Genomic DNA, 14,588 nt, shown 5'->3' on the forward strand with positions numbered 1-14,588 from the left:
TTGTGGGTCCATTCTTCCATCCTTCTTATATACAGGAGTCACATGGGACATTGTGATGGGTGAGAGATCTGCAATAAATGCAAGAAAAGTAAGGGCCAATGCCGTTGAGTACTTTTTGTAAAACAGAATTTGGATTTCATCTGGACTTGGTGACTTACTTGTTTTCAACTCTTTCAGTTGTTTCTCTATGTCAGGGATGCTTATTACTGTGTTGTCCGCGCAGAACTTTGTGATGGTCAAATGACAGTATGTCTGTTCGATTCCCTGCATGAATAATTTCTTAAATGCAAGATTTAAAACTTTGCCAATAATTTTGCTATCTTGTACTGTCACACCAGACTGCACAATGAGTAACTGAATGGAAGCCTTAGACTCACTTAGTGATTTTACATAGGACCAGGATTTTTTTGGTTTCTTTGCCGGATTATTTGCTAAGGTATGACAGTGGTAGTTGTATTGTTCATGCACAGGTCTTTTCACAGTTGCACAAATCTATACTAACCTTTTTGTCTGTAGTCATTTTCACCTTATCTTTCAAACCAAGTGTGCAATAGAGCAACAGGGCCTGATTAGCCCCAATCTTGCGAGAAACTATGAATAATTCTTTAACAAAGTGGCAATTCCTCAATCACCATTTAGGGTGGAGAGAACATGGAAGGTATATAGATATTTGCTGGCTGTTTGTCGCTAAAGTAATAAACTGTCTGATCCAAAGTATGCTGCACCCCATGTAATGCAGAATTGATCACTAGATGTCACGAGAGAAGGGCCCACCAGTACAGAAGGATGCAGGGAGTATTGTGTTGTTAGTAGAGAAACAGTAACAGTAGAATGAATCACTCAGGAGAGCTCAGTGACTTTGCACAGGGACTAGTCATTAGATGCCACTTAAAACAAATCTATTGGGGCCATTTCAGCCCTTCTAAAGCTGTTCATCTCAGCTGTTAATGATGGGTTCATGGTGTGAAAATGTGAAGCAACAACCCAGCTAAACCAAGACCTGGCAGATCTCGTGTACTGATAGACATGGAATGTCAAGGTTTGTGGGCATAAAAAAACACAGGATATTGGTAGAAGGAATAACTTTTAAGTTCCACAATGGTTGAGCAGCTTCTCAGAAACCATAAATTTCTGCAGTCAGTGCTAAACAACGCCACTGTAGGGTGGATGGCAGGAAATAAGTCATTTGTGGGTCATGAATCATGGTTTGCCATGTGTCAGTCTGATGGAATGGTTTGGTGGAGAACATTACTTGTCGTCATGTGTGGTGCCAACAGTGAAGCACGGACGTGTAGGGGGGTGTTTTTCATGGTGAGGGCGTGGTCCTCTTATAGCGCTTCAGGAAACTAAATGCAAAAGGATATGAACATATTTTACAGCTTGTGTACTGTGAAGAAACAATTCGAAGACAATGACTGATAACCTGCCCTCTCATAAAGCAGCATCTATGAGGTAATGGTTTGTGGACAATAGCAGTCCTTAAATGAACTGGATTGCCCAGAGGTTTGATAAGAACCCAGTGGAACACCCGTGGGATGAGTTACAATGTCAACACCATTCCACACCCCAGCATCTGACCTCACTACCTTTTCTGGTTTCAGCTCTTGAGGACAAATGGGGTGCCATTCCTGTAAAGACAGTCCCTTATTGAAGGTGTCCACAGTAGAGTTCAAGCTGTTATAAAGACAAAGGGTGGACATATGCCATATTGATGTCGAGTAATAAGTGTCCAGATGCTTGTGATCAGATAGTGTAAAAGTTTTTGTCTCAACACTGAAGGACTGTGTTGTATAACATTGTTACTTGCTGTCAGTATCAGTGGCTTTCTCAGGTGTTGAGTGTTCTATCTGAGAGTTGCTAAAGACTTTAGTGAAGATTTCTGTAATTGAGAAGAGAGAGAGAGAGAGAGAGAGAGAGAGAGCACACCACAAGAGTTGGACTGTGATGTCGGCATGTTATGTTTACAGCGTTACCTGCATAAGTTAGCAGACAACATTTCATATGCCAGTACAACACTTAAATATGTCATTACTACTGACAAGCTGTCCTGTTACAATTAATACCACCCTCATGCTTAATGAAATGAGCAGGGAATGGATTAGCAAATGTTCTTGAATGAGCGTGAAAGTTTCTTCGGCATAAAAGTTATGCAAATGAGGAATGTGAATTATTTTTGTAATGTTGCATGGGATTGAAAACATTGGCATTACACCAGTCAGTGTTGGAAATAGCAATGCCCCTCCCCCCTCCCTTGCATGTATGCCCCCCGCCACACACACACCTACACCTACCTTTTCCAGTCAAGGATTAAGTAAATTATATTCCATTTGACTGTTTGGGGAAAAACTCTTGTAAAGGCAAGACAAGGAGAATGTGTAGTATTACCTTTTATTCGGGAATTTCTATTATAAGTGCATGGCTTTGACTTTTATGCTTGGGATTTAGTGTTAAAAACGGTGCATGTTGTTTTTTAATAACAAACATTTTAGAAAATTTAAAATATTTATGATATTCAAATAACTTAATGATAAAATATATTACAGTAGTTTTGATGTACAGCTACCATGTTGCACTAGATTTTTGAAGGTGACTCACAGTTCACTGCATCACCTATTTTGAGGTTCTTTTTTATGGGTGTAATTTCGTAGGATGCTCAGGTAGTGGAAGTAACAACAGTAAATGTTGTAGCTGTAGTATTTTTATTTTTTATGTATTGTAAGATGAGATTCTGGAAGGAACAGTGCACAAAATGTTGTTTGTTATAGCTGTTCTGGTAGAAGGGCATGTGTAATTTTGCAATGTTTAATATTATGATGAACAAACTTAACTGTGGCATGTAAAGCTTTCAATTACAATTGCTTAGGTAACCTGCTGTTTGTGTTATATGATGTATTAGTGTCTGGAAGTGTCAACTGCATAATTTGACGCTTTCTTAACAGAGTTGGTTAAAATTTTGCATATCACTGTAAAAAACTGGCTTCTTCCTATTTTGAATGGTTACTGGGTCTGGCTGTGTTTCTGAATTTCAATTGTTGTTTATAGTTGTAAGTGGGGCAGGTATGTTCCATTGGAATCTAGGCGTAGTAAATGGTCCTCCAAATTTATTCCTCCTTGAATCTAGTGGGACATATACATTCCACTTAAAATAATTTTTTTTCACTGGGGTTAGGATCTGTAAAAAGAAGGAATTAAGAGTCACTATTATGTCAGATTTATTTATTTACAGCTTAACATTTGTATGAAATTGTTCAAAACATAGCTGAATACATAGTGGTACTTTACAGTAGCTACATATGAAATTAGTCCTTATGTCTTGCTTCCATGTGGTGCATTGTCTGCATTGCCACCTTGAGCTCCTTGCTGGAAATGTTTTTCAATTGTATTTACATGCACATAATCATCAACACAAAAGGGTGTGAAGAAATAGATATGGTACGACCTCAACTATATTCGACCCTGCATCCATATCGGAGCATACAGCTATAATGGGACATGTAGACCAGTTCGGTCATCTGAGAGAAAGATATGCCATCAGCAGTAGGTCATGAAAAGGGTGGGATTGGATTTTTATTTTTTTTTTGGCTGTTGCAATAGTAAAATGTTTCATCTTTTGGAACTGTAATAATGATAGAAAATGTGATCAAGTTTCTTTTCACTTTGCTCTTGTGAGGGGGAGAAATATAAAAAGAAGGGGAAGGCAAGCATTCATCACAAAAAACAAACCTGAAGGTTATGAAGTTTTCCATTTCATATCAAAGCAAGGGAAATAAAATATGATTACAGCACTGAATAAAATCTATAAATGTAAAATTTTAAGCACAAATATGAACAGAAGGCATCAGTAGAGATTCTCAATACATTGGCCATAAAGCAAAACCATTAAATGAATTTAAAAGTGTTTTATCAATAAGTGTGCGCAAATTGGTACAATGTAAAAAAGGTGATAAATATCTTTATTGAGCTTACCTATTGCAGACAGGAAAAAAAAATTACATAAAACTGCCAAAACACAAGGCACAAGATGCACAACTGAAACAGTTGAGTGGTATTTCATGCATCTGCATTATCTACTTGCTTTTATATGTAATTGCAAATAAGAAGTGACGACATTGCAGCAGATGAAAATTAATGGTTGTGATACATGTGTGCTGATACACAGGATTTGAAATTTTGACATTAAGAATTTCATAATTTTTATGTGAATGTTCTCATTTGTAAGCTACATACTCGGCAGGAGCCAATTAGTGCACTCAATAAAACTAGTCACTAGGGTCATTTCCTTGCCTTTAGTAAGTGATCCACTGTAATTTGAAATAAAAATATCACTGCTACAACTGGCGGCTGCAGCATTCCTAGCAGTTTCATATCTAACACAGTGACGCGGTTGATAGTGCATGTTGGTTTGATGCTGTGGTTGTATATGGCATCCCTTATCTTGTTGAGATAGCAATTGGGTTCATAGGATCAGATAACCCCATCAAGGAAAAATCAGCGGAAGGATTGAAATTTGTCCTGAAATGTCAGAACACTTAAATCTGGTTTTACAAAATAACTGTTGTTCCTTGCACAAATGTGTGATAGCCATCCCATATTGCAGAGAATGTGCTGTAAATCAGTTTAACGTAGCCTCACTAAAATGATACTTAGTTCAGAGGATGAACGAAAGTCCCATTGTGTGCTGTCTTTGCAGTACCGTTTCCCTTTATTTTATTACTTGTGTGTGGTAATGCATTCTGAATCTACAAATTTGAAAATAATAGTTTGCTTTTAAATTGTGATAATTTATTTCTCAATATATGTTTGCTTTAGAGAACATTTGATGAGTGTACAATAAGATTTTGGCCTAAGGGTAGTATATTAAAAAATGAAGCTGTCTGCAGAGAGAAGACTGAAAGTTACAGCAACATAATATATATTAGCCTTCTCAAAGAGATAAAGCTTCTTCTTCTTCTGTTCAGTTATGTGTAGAAATCCTGTCAACTTAAGTCATTAACAACATATTTTGTCAACAACACTAACATCTTGCACTTATTTATTAAGTAAAATAAATAAGAGAATACCAATATTATTAAATATGTCTTTTCTTAAAGTCTTAGTTGGTTACTGAGACAAGATGAGGAAACACTAGTGGTTGTTGAAGAATTCAGTTATCTTTTAATTTTGTCTGCAATGTTGTGAAGTGTTTAATTTCCTTGTAAGGGTGGTAATAAGCAGCAGATTTTCTCATTTATGCCTAAGGATTTATGTTGGTTGACGTGTTTGGTTTAGTAAGTGGCTTGAGGGTAAATATGCACAGTTCATTATTAGATAACATTTGATAGTTACGAATGTTTTAATTGTAGGTTGGAGGACCAGGACCTCGAGCAGTTGAGGATGAAGAAATATGGCATGAGAGAAGACGTCAGCATTGTGCCGATGTTGCACTGGCTGTTGTGCGTGCCAGGCAGCGCAAGGAAGAAGAAGAACAGCGTTACCAAAAGACTAAACAGGTAAAATAAATGCAAAGCTTTCCTTTGTTCACCAGGTGCATAGGAAATGAACTGACTTCTTGTCTGGTTGTTTGAATCCTGTCAGACCAGTTGGAAGAGAACAAGAGCACCCTTTAAGAAAGCATCCAAAGCATCACAACTTTGACATATCATTCATGACAAGAACATCAGCTCGAATACAGGGAAGGTTCCTTTCATAATGACACAGCTGATTTTATAATTTTCTCTTTCCCTATACTTCTCTGCGTAGGTTTTAAGCTAAACTATTTTTTGTTTTATAGAGATGATATGAATTTATCAGTCCCAAGTTACACACACACACACACACACACACACACACACACACACACACACACACACACAAACAATTTGTATTATGAGACAGCGTAATTTAGTAACAGAAGGCGACCTCAGATGCTTCCTTGGAGAATATTAAAATAGTTGATGAATATTGAAGGTGCTTCCACTGGCTTAAATATTCTGAATCCACTGCTGATAGTGAATGATGTATACCGTATTTTACGGACTATAAGATGCTCTGTTTTCTTCGAAAAATTGACTCCAAAATTCAGTTGCTTCTTATGCACGAAATCAATATTAAAATGTTTAGTGTTTGATTTAAAATTCCCACCAATATTAAAAATGGCAATATATTAGATAAACCTCTCTGTATCTGGCAACTTTGGATTCAGCTGGCAGCATATATAGTGGTGTCTGTCGGAGTATTTAGAAATGTTGCCAAGAGAGATGCTGCATGCAATGAAGAGTAGCTGTTAGCATTGCTGGCATAGTGCAGGTTGCCAGTTCAGATTCTGTCACCAGCAAGTATTTCTTACTTAGTATTCAAAATTTCTAGAAGATTCTCAAAATTTGTAATGTTTGTATATTCTGGAATATTTGCTGTTTGTACAAATAGCAGCACTCTCCATTGAAGAGGCAGTTCTGCTCTGTGTGTATGTTGTTATCCATAATAAATTTGCTTTCAGTAGGTAAGAATTGTTCCCGGTTGACAACCCTGTTTTGGATTTGGACTGGTTTGTGGTTAAGATGTGACACTGTTTGCTGGAGACACTGGATAGCTCAAACAATCTACACCAATGTGATTCCAATTGGGCAACATGAAAGCTGTCACAGATATTGAAAGAAAGCGAAATAGAAGCAGTACATCAATCCTGAGGTCCATATATTGAGGAGGCCAGTGGATTCCAAAAGAGCATTAAGTCAGCTGCATAAGAGGCATCCATCAGCATTTTCTGGAGATGCTGTTCAGGATCTGATGGAATGGCTAAAATGTTGAAACTGAAAAAATATTTTGCGACAACTAGCAGCGAGTCCTCTTCTTAGTGCAAGAACACTTGAAGAACAGAGCCCAATGTTGTAGGAAAACAATACAGTCCTGCATACTGAATGTTTTGGCTCTGTGCCACGTTGTGAATCTGACTGTGACAGACATAGACAAAATATCACAGTTGATTAAAGGAGTCATGGAAGACATTTACCAAGCTCTTTGGGTAAAAGAGGTCACAACAGACTAGTTAGCAAGTCCTGCCAGCATTTTGAGGAAATACAACAGAAAAGAATCAGATGAAAGAGCTGTGACAGACTCCTGCATCTGGTCCTTACGCCTGTTACGCAAGACCACCACGACCCTACCTCTCTCATACATCAGGTAGTAGGAGAAAAGATACAGCAGTTTATTGCGGTCAGAAATGTCGGACAGAGTACACAAGAAATAGCAGGCCTGAATGTGAACCCCTATATGTCAGGAGACTATGTAGATTGTTGGAGAAGAGTTGTATTGATCTTTAGCATCAATTCTGCACCAACAGTCAAACGTGCTATGAAGAATACGTGGCCAACTTGGATTTGTGCCACAAGCATCAAACGACACCCAGCATCTGTGCAAGACCAATAAAACCAACTCCTCTGCCAAATACAGGATGGTTGTCATTAAACTTCAGTTACTTGAGATGGCCCCCAGGAAAAACTAATGATGATATGATAATGAAACCTCATGGAAACGTTAGCAAGGACATGCAAAAGAGAAATAATGAGTTAACAATTGAAAGAAACACATTTAATTTCCACATGAAGATGGTAACATTTGTTAATTGTGTACCATGTTTACGTTACAGGTTACAAACATTGCCCAATGTGATGAAATGGTTCAAATGGCTCTGAGCACTATGGGACTTGTTGAAATTAAATGTGTCTTTCAGTACTACATTTTATAACAATTCCTGTTGGCCATTCCTTATAATAATGTTTGAATGTTGTACATTTGACTATCAGTGAAACAGTTCCCTGTAGTCATCACAAAAATGCGAAGTTTCTATTGAATCATAAAAATAAAACATTTTTCTTGCACCAGGCGCACAAGGCAAATGAAAGATAGGTGCAGTCAGTCACTTCGCAGTAACCACAAGTTTCATTTAGACAGAACTGGGATAGAGTCAAAAATGGCCTTGGCCATTATTCTGCATATTGCGCTGCGTAGAAGGTATACTTCATCAAATTGGTAAAGTGTGGTGAAGATAGCTGGTAATGGAGCTTAAGAATACTGTTGTACTGATAAATCTGAAATGAGAGAATATCGGAAATTATGTTGTTTGATAATTTCCCGAAAAATGCTTTCTACTTTCGAAAAATTTCTTTACTAAGAAGTTGAATTGCACTAGTAGTTCCAGGTGGAATTCACATTATATCTACAGATTTTTCATCATCCTCCACAAAAACAGAGGTGTCGTTATGTCCAGACCACGAGTCCAACAAAAGCAATAAATTAGGATCTGCAGTTGGTAGGAATACATTTCGAACAAAATGTTGAAAATTATTCTTTCCCATTTTTCCAGATTTTGATATATCGATTACAAGATTTTTGCAGTCATTGATTGGGCAACCAACTCAGTCTTTTTTTCACCCCGAAATGATAAAATGCGGTATGCATGCAGTTTATTCATGATACCTGACTGATCAACGTCATAAACAGCAGTTGCGCAGATAATAGCAAGTTACGTCTTTGCATCACCTATTAATTTCCAATAGTAATGTGTATTACTGGCAGCTGCTCTACACGTTTGCTCTACACGTTTACGTCAGGCACCGATGACCACGTAGTTGAGCACCCCACAAACTCATCATCATCATCATCATCTACATTACATAAACTTGGTAATTTTGCGACTTCCTATTCATCACGATTTATTGAACCTGTGTAGCCAGGTTGACACGGCCTGGAAATCAGCAGTTGTTCATGTCGGATGCAATTCAGAGTGCCCAATCTTGTAGATCTCAATTGGTAACGGTGCATAGCATCTGATGAGTAGTTCTAAATCTTTGGAACAGTTTTTAATTCAGATGGTTTCGGGTTTCCGTTTGGTGCATATTTCTTACTTGATGTAAGTCATTCTTCCATTTGTACAGTTCATGCTCAGATTTTACAAAACGAAAACACCTTTGCCCACTGCGTCACTTCAAGCGTTTTATCCCTCCTTCACTTAACCAATATTTCACTGCCTTTTCTTTGTCGCTGAAAGCTCTTTTTCTTTCTTTCTTTTTTTTTTCTTTTTAAAAAGGCTTGGAAGGTATTCTTCTTCAGAACTGTTAATGGCACAACTGACATTTTCCGAACGACAGTTGATGGAATCGTCACAGTTATTTCCTGTTTCTTCTAACGTATCCACAATTTCAAACGAAATGTAGATATCATTTGAATGAATGTCAAGGAAATCAACTAACAAATGACAAACATGTACGCCCTCAGGAGAAGTAGGTGATTTCGGGTGGAAACCACGTTCTTCATATTTCATCATTGCTAAATTGAGAATGTTAATTGGATTCCACATTACTGTGAAACAGGAAGAAAAAAATAGGTACTGTTAGCAGGCATGCCTTACGAAAGCACAATATATATTCACTCAGCTCTGTCTGGATTGTCAATACTTACCAATACTGGAAATGAAATGAAATGAAATGAAATGATTGTATGGCATTTATTGGCCAGGATATCCCTTTTGAGTTTTGGCCGCCGTATTGCAAGTGTTTTTAGCTGACACCACTTCAGCGACTTGTGTCAATGATGATGAAAATGATGATGGACACACAACACCCAGTCCCCTGCCAGGAATCAAACCCGGGCCCCCTTGCGTGATAGGCGGTAACGCTACCGCTGCGCTACAGAGACGGACCACCAATACTGTAAAAAGGAACTGATAAATTGTAATAGATGTAAACCTGAGTGGCTAATTGAAGAGAAAAGTAACTGTGTACTGTAGTGTCAGAGAAACGGTAACATGAAACGTCCTTAACGAATTACAATCGGGTTGTGTCAAGTTTCCTCTTTACAAATGTACTGCCGACCTCAGCTCTACATGTGCCTAGTTGCACATTCACAGTTGCTAGTGCGCCAGTAGGGATGTACATTTCTACTGCTGCCTGGCATGCTACGAATTTGGAAATTTTCAGCTATTTTTTTTTTTTTAATACTTGCAGTGCCTCATAGCAGCTAATATTTTGACTGCGCGTTTCTTTTGTTGTCTTCTTCCTGTGTAAAATATTTTAGGGTATGTTCTGAGATGTCTTACAGGACCATTCCCTTGTCGGTGCTGGCAGGACATTAAACCTAGTCTTGCTTCCATTAGCATTAGCATTTATTGTGATGTTGCTCACACATTAGTTTCAATGTAATATGCATGTTGCTGAATGTGTGCCAGTTATCGTGATTTCTTAACTGAATGGTAAATAAAACCAAAAAGTGGTGAACTCGTGGAAGTGAACTTGACTTCTTGGGATCAGCAATACTTCCGTTGGAAAAAAAGCAGTCATTGTGTAAATCAGGCTGTTCCAGCTCGTCGGCTCCGTTGTGAGCCGCGGAGCGCTCCCTGCTCCAGGGAGCCGCGTCGCTCGCTGTGACCATTCAAGTGGGCCGGCACGCCGGTACGTGGCACGGCCAGCTGAGGCAGGCGGCAAGGCAAGCGTTTTGATGTGCGAGCTGCGTCTTATAAGATCGACAACCTCGTACTCTTAGCTGCTAAGACGTGGTGATGAGCTACACCAGGAAATACGATGTTCAGGAAATAAATAAGAAACAACTGTTTTACAAGAAATTTCATACTAAATTTATTGGGCCTCTGTAGCTTGACATTTTCTTTTCATTACAAGATCGGAAATATCAGGCGTCATAAAGTGTTCGCAGCGTTAATACGGAAAATGGCCTTCATTGTTGCATCCTGAAGAAACGATTATTCCTTACGTTTTATTCCTTACATTTTACTCTTTCCATTGCTGAGAAAAGCTGCTCACAACAATACGTAGATCCAAACATGCACATGACCTGAGCGGCATTGTTGTGATGCTTGAGAAATGTTTTTTGCTGTAATGAACGATACCATCGTGACAAATCCAACGTGTTGTAGTACCTCTCAACAAAGTTGAATTTTGCAAATCAATAATCTCCAATTGAAGTGACGATGACAAGTCATCGGGGGAAACTGAAAAAAGGCGTGCTCAACACCTTAAGTTCCATTTACAAACTAGTGAGGCCTCGGAATCGTGTTTCAAACGACGTGATGAGCTGCTTTAACTTTGCTTTGTAATCGCCGAAAGTAGTACCTTCAGGTAGTTTTAAAGAAGCAAGATGATTGAAGAACGTTAAATGTCCATTACTCCTCTGCCTCTCAAATAAACGCATCTTTTCCATGAACGCTTTGATCTGGTCGTGCATGTCAACGATTAGCTGCCCTTAGCCCTGCAATGACAGATTTAAATTATTCAGATGCATAGTTATGTCGGCTAGGAAAGCCAGGTCTGATATCCATTTTATATCTTTCAGACAATACATTTCTTCCCCTTTCATTTCGAGAAAAATGGATATTTCCTCACAAATGGCAAAGAAAACATTAAGAACTTTTCCCCAACTCAGCCAACGAACTGTACTGTGGTAAGGTATATCCCCATACTCCGCTTCCATATCTTTCAGGAGTCCTTTGAATTGGCGATGATTCATACCGTGGCGCCGCATAAAATTCACACACTTCACGACATCTTTCATTACGCCATCTAGCTCTACTGTTTCAGCACACAGTGTCTCTTGGTGAATAAAACAATGAAGAGTCAAAATGTCTTTCCCGAATTCGTCCCTGAGTTTATTTTTCAAACGAGAAGCAAAACCGTGGTGACGCCCTATCATTTGTGGTGCACCGTCTGTCGCTACAGAAAGGAGCTTATCCCACGGCAAATTCATATTGTCCACTGATTCACAAACAGTTTCAAAAATGTCACGTCCTGTTGCGGTGTAATCGGTTGGTACCACATCCAAGAGATCTCCAGTTACTTGCAGCTCCATGTCGACACCACACAGAAAGACTGCAAGCTGAGCACAGTCCGATATGGCGGTGCTTTCGTCAAGCGCTAGCGCAAATGCAACAAAGCTCTTCACCTTCTTTCTGAGCTGTGTCTCTAAATCCGCTGCCATGTCCAGGATTCACGAGACATTGTTTGCTTTGACAGGCAAACCCCTTCAATTGCCTGCACCCCTCTTGGGAACAAACATTCTGCAACTGCTACCATGCACGATTTTATGAGTGGTCCCACTGAAAACGGCTTGCCACTCGTCGCAATGATGTGAGCGACCCTGTAGCTTGCTCGAATTGCAGATTCAGTAGTGTTTTCTCCGCTCTTATTCACCTGAAAATTATAAACGGCCGGTCGCGGTGGCCGTGCGGTTCTAGGCGCTTCAGTCCGGAACCGCGGGACTGCTACGGTCGCAGGTTCGAATCTTGCCTCGGGCATGGATGTGTGTGATGTCCTTAGGTTAGTTAAGTTTCAGTAATTCTAAGTTCTAGGGGGCTGATGACCTAAGGTGTTAAGTCCCATAGTTCTCAGAGGCTTTTTTTTTTTTTTTTTTTTTTAATTATAAACGCATTACAGAACACGAACTATGTTGCATGTTTTGATACCCTCCGTATTACGAAACCGTTTTTAAACTTATGTCTCCTGGTATGTTGTTGTTAAGCCTGGCTACCAGTTCTCTGCGTGCAACGCCTTCTACCTGATCGTAGTGTGCTGCGTGAAGACGTGTATAATGTCGTATATTGTACCTCTTCGCAGAATTAAATACTTTGACATACAAGACACTGCGGACAACCATCCCTCTCAATGAATAGAAAGATATCCTCCAATAGATGTACAGGGCTCCCACGGCTAGTCATAGCTGTCATTGAACACGGATTATTGCGTCAGTTGCGGCTGCATGCGGCCAGGGGGCAGTGAGTTCGCTTTCCCCCTCCACGCGGGCTCTGAGCTGCCGCAGTGAGCGCTCCGGAGCGCTCCGGCTCCCTGGAGCTCGGTTGGAACAGCCTGGTGTAAATTGTTTATAATGTCAAGTGGTTATTTTTAAACTGATTTGTTCAGAGTGTTGCAGTGCAGGCTGTATGCATCGCAGGATGCTGAAACATCATAGCTTTGTTCACTAATTAGTACACTCGCGGAGTATGCTGAAGAAAAAAATAATAATTCCACATTCTGCCACCAGGCAAAAATATGGTGCTGTAAGCTGTCAGAATATAAATGGTTTCCTGTTTTTATGTCGGTATGCTGTTTGTCATTTGGTGACACATGTTGGTTTCTCTTGTGAAGTGAGTTGGGATAAAGGGTTATCAAGTTAAAGTTTTCTGTACAAAATACTGTGGCCATTGAGAAGAACAGTACACTACTGGTAAATTTGTTTTATGAGAATGACAGCAATAACAGCACTGCATTGCGAGAATATCGCAAACAGAAACAACAGTAATGAAGCCCCATGTCAATAAATGGGCTAAAGAATATGATCGTGGAATTTGAAGAAGCAGGTGAATTAGTGGGGGAGATGGCCCATTGACATGACAGTTGATGATGAAGTTGCTTTAGCTATAGCTGACTGTGCAGCACATGTCTGAAATTTTGCAGCCAGTGCTGGAGCTATGTCACAGAAATTCTCTCCCCTTCTCAACAACTCAAAAGTTTTTGTGGCATGTTTGTACACTGGTATCCCTACAAGATTCAGAATGTGCACTAAATGAAGTTGCAAGATAGGCTACAATGCTATGACTTTGTGCGTTGTCCTTTGGCATGTATGGAAATGAATAACGTGGCTGGGGAATGTTCTTTGCACAGACAGGATACGTTTTTCTCTGCATGATGCCATTAATGCACAGAATGTTGAGTGTGGCATTCTACTCCACCCCCATGTTGTGCAGGAACATTCCACTGCACTTGGCATGTCTGACTCTGTGGAGTGGTTTCACAAGCTCCGTCATTCCTTGTCTATTTTTTTTTTTAGGCAGATGAAATGTCACAGGCTTGTTAGGTGTACAGTGCTATCTGTTTTGTTATGAAGACCATCTTGTGCATCATGTGATTCCAGCTTTGCAAGAATGCAACTGTATCCACACCACAGTTTTCTTGCAAGATGGAATGACACCACACGTTACATGTCAGGTGAAAGATTTGCTTCGAGAAACCTTCGGTGATGACTGCATCTAGGTAATATCAAGATGTGTGGACTTCCAGATCGCCCGACCTTAATGCGAGTTCTGGTTGTGGTGAAATCTAAAAGATAGTGTCTATCAGGTATGTACCCAGACTCTTCTTGAGCTGAAGGATAGCATACATCAACATATCGCTCTGATTATACCAGATATGCTGCAAGCAACTGTTGACCGTGCCACGTTACAGGTGCAGCATGTTTCCGAGTCAGGAGACAATGTTGAACACGTGTTGTAACTTGTGACCATATCCTAATAAATGTGCATTATGATGTGTTTGATCATTAATCCCCTTTTCTTGTACTCTCACAACATTCTGATTGTTTACAGCACCGTATTTTTGCATAGTGGCTAAAAGTGGAACTTTTACTCTTTTCAGTACTCTCTATGGGCGCACTGGTTAATGAATATACCTATGATGTTTCAGGGTCTTGCATCATATACAGCCCACACTGCAGTACTCGGAACATCATTAGTTTAATTACAACCACATGGCAGCAGTAATTTCTGTTTCATAATTACTTTCAGCTCTTAACAATACATCTTCAGATTAGCGTATTAATTAGAGAAACTAAAT

General features: G+C 39.5%; 1 protein-coding gene across 1 annotated transcript in view; it reads left to right on the top strand.

The window, feature by feature from the left end:
• Positions 1-14,588, top strand: part of LOC126248274 (protein PRRC2C-like) — a 240,396-nt gene that overhangs the window by 107,474 nt on the left and 118,334 nt on the right. The window contains exon 12 of the mRNA XM_049949121.1: positions 5,343-5,489. Coding sequence (XP_049805078.1) covers positions 5,343-5,489 — 147 coding nt within the window. The remainder of the gene's footprint in view (positions 1-5,342; positions 5,490-14,588) is intronic.

Source organism: Schistocerca nitens, chromosome 3 (genome assembly GCF_023898315.1).
Source record: "Schistocerca nitens isolate TAMUIC-IGC-003100 chromosome 3, iqSchNite1.1, whole genome shotgun sequence".
In the NCBI taxonomy this organism is placed as follows: Eukaryota; Metazoa; Arthropoda; class Insecta; order Orthoptera; family Acrididae; genus Schistocerca; species Schistocerca nitens.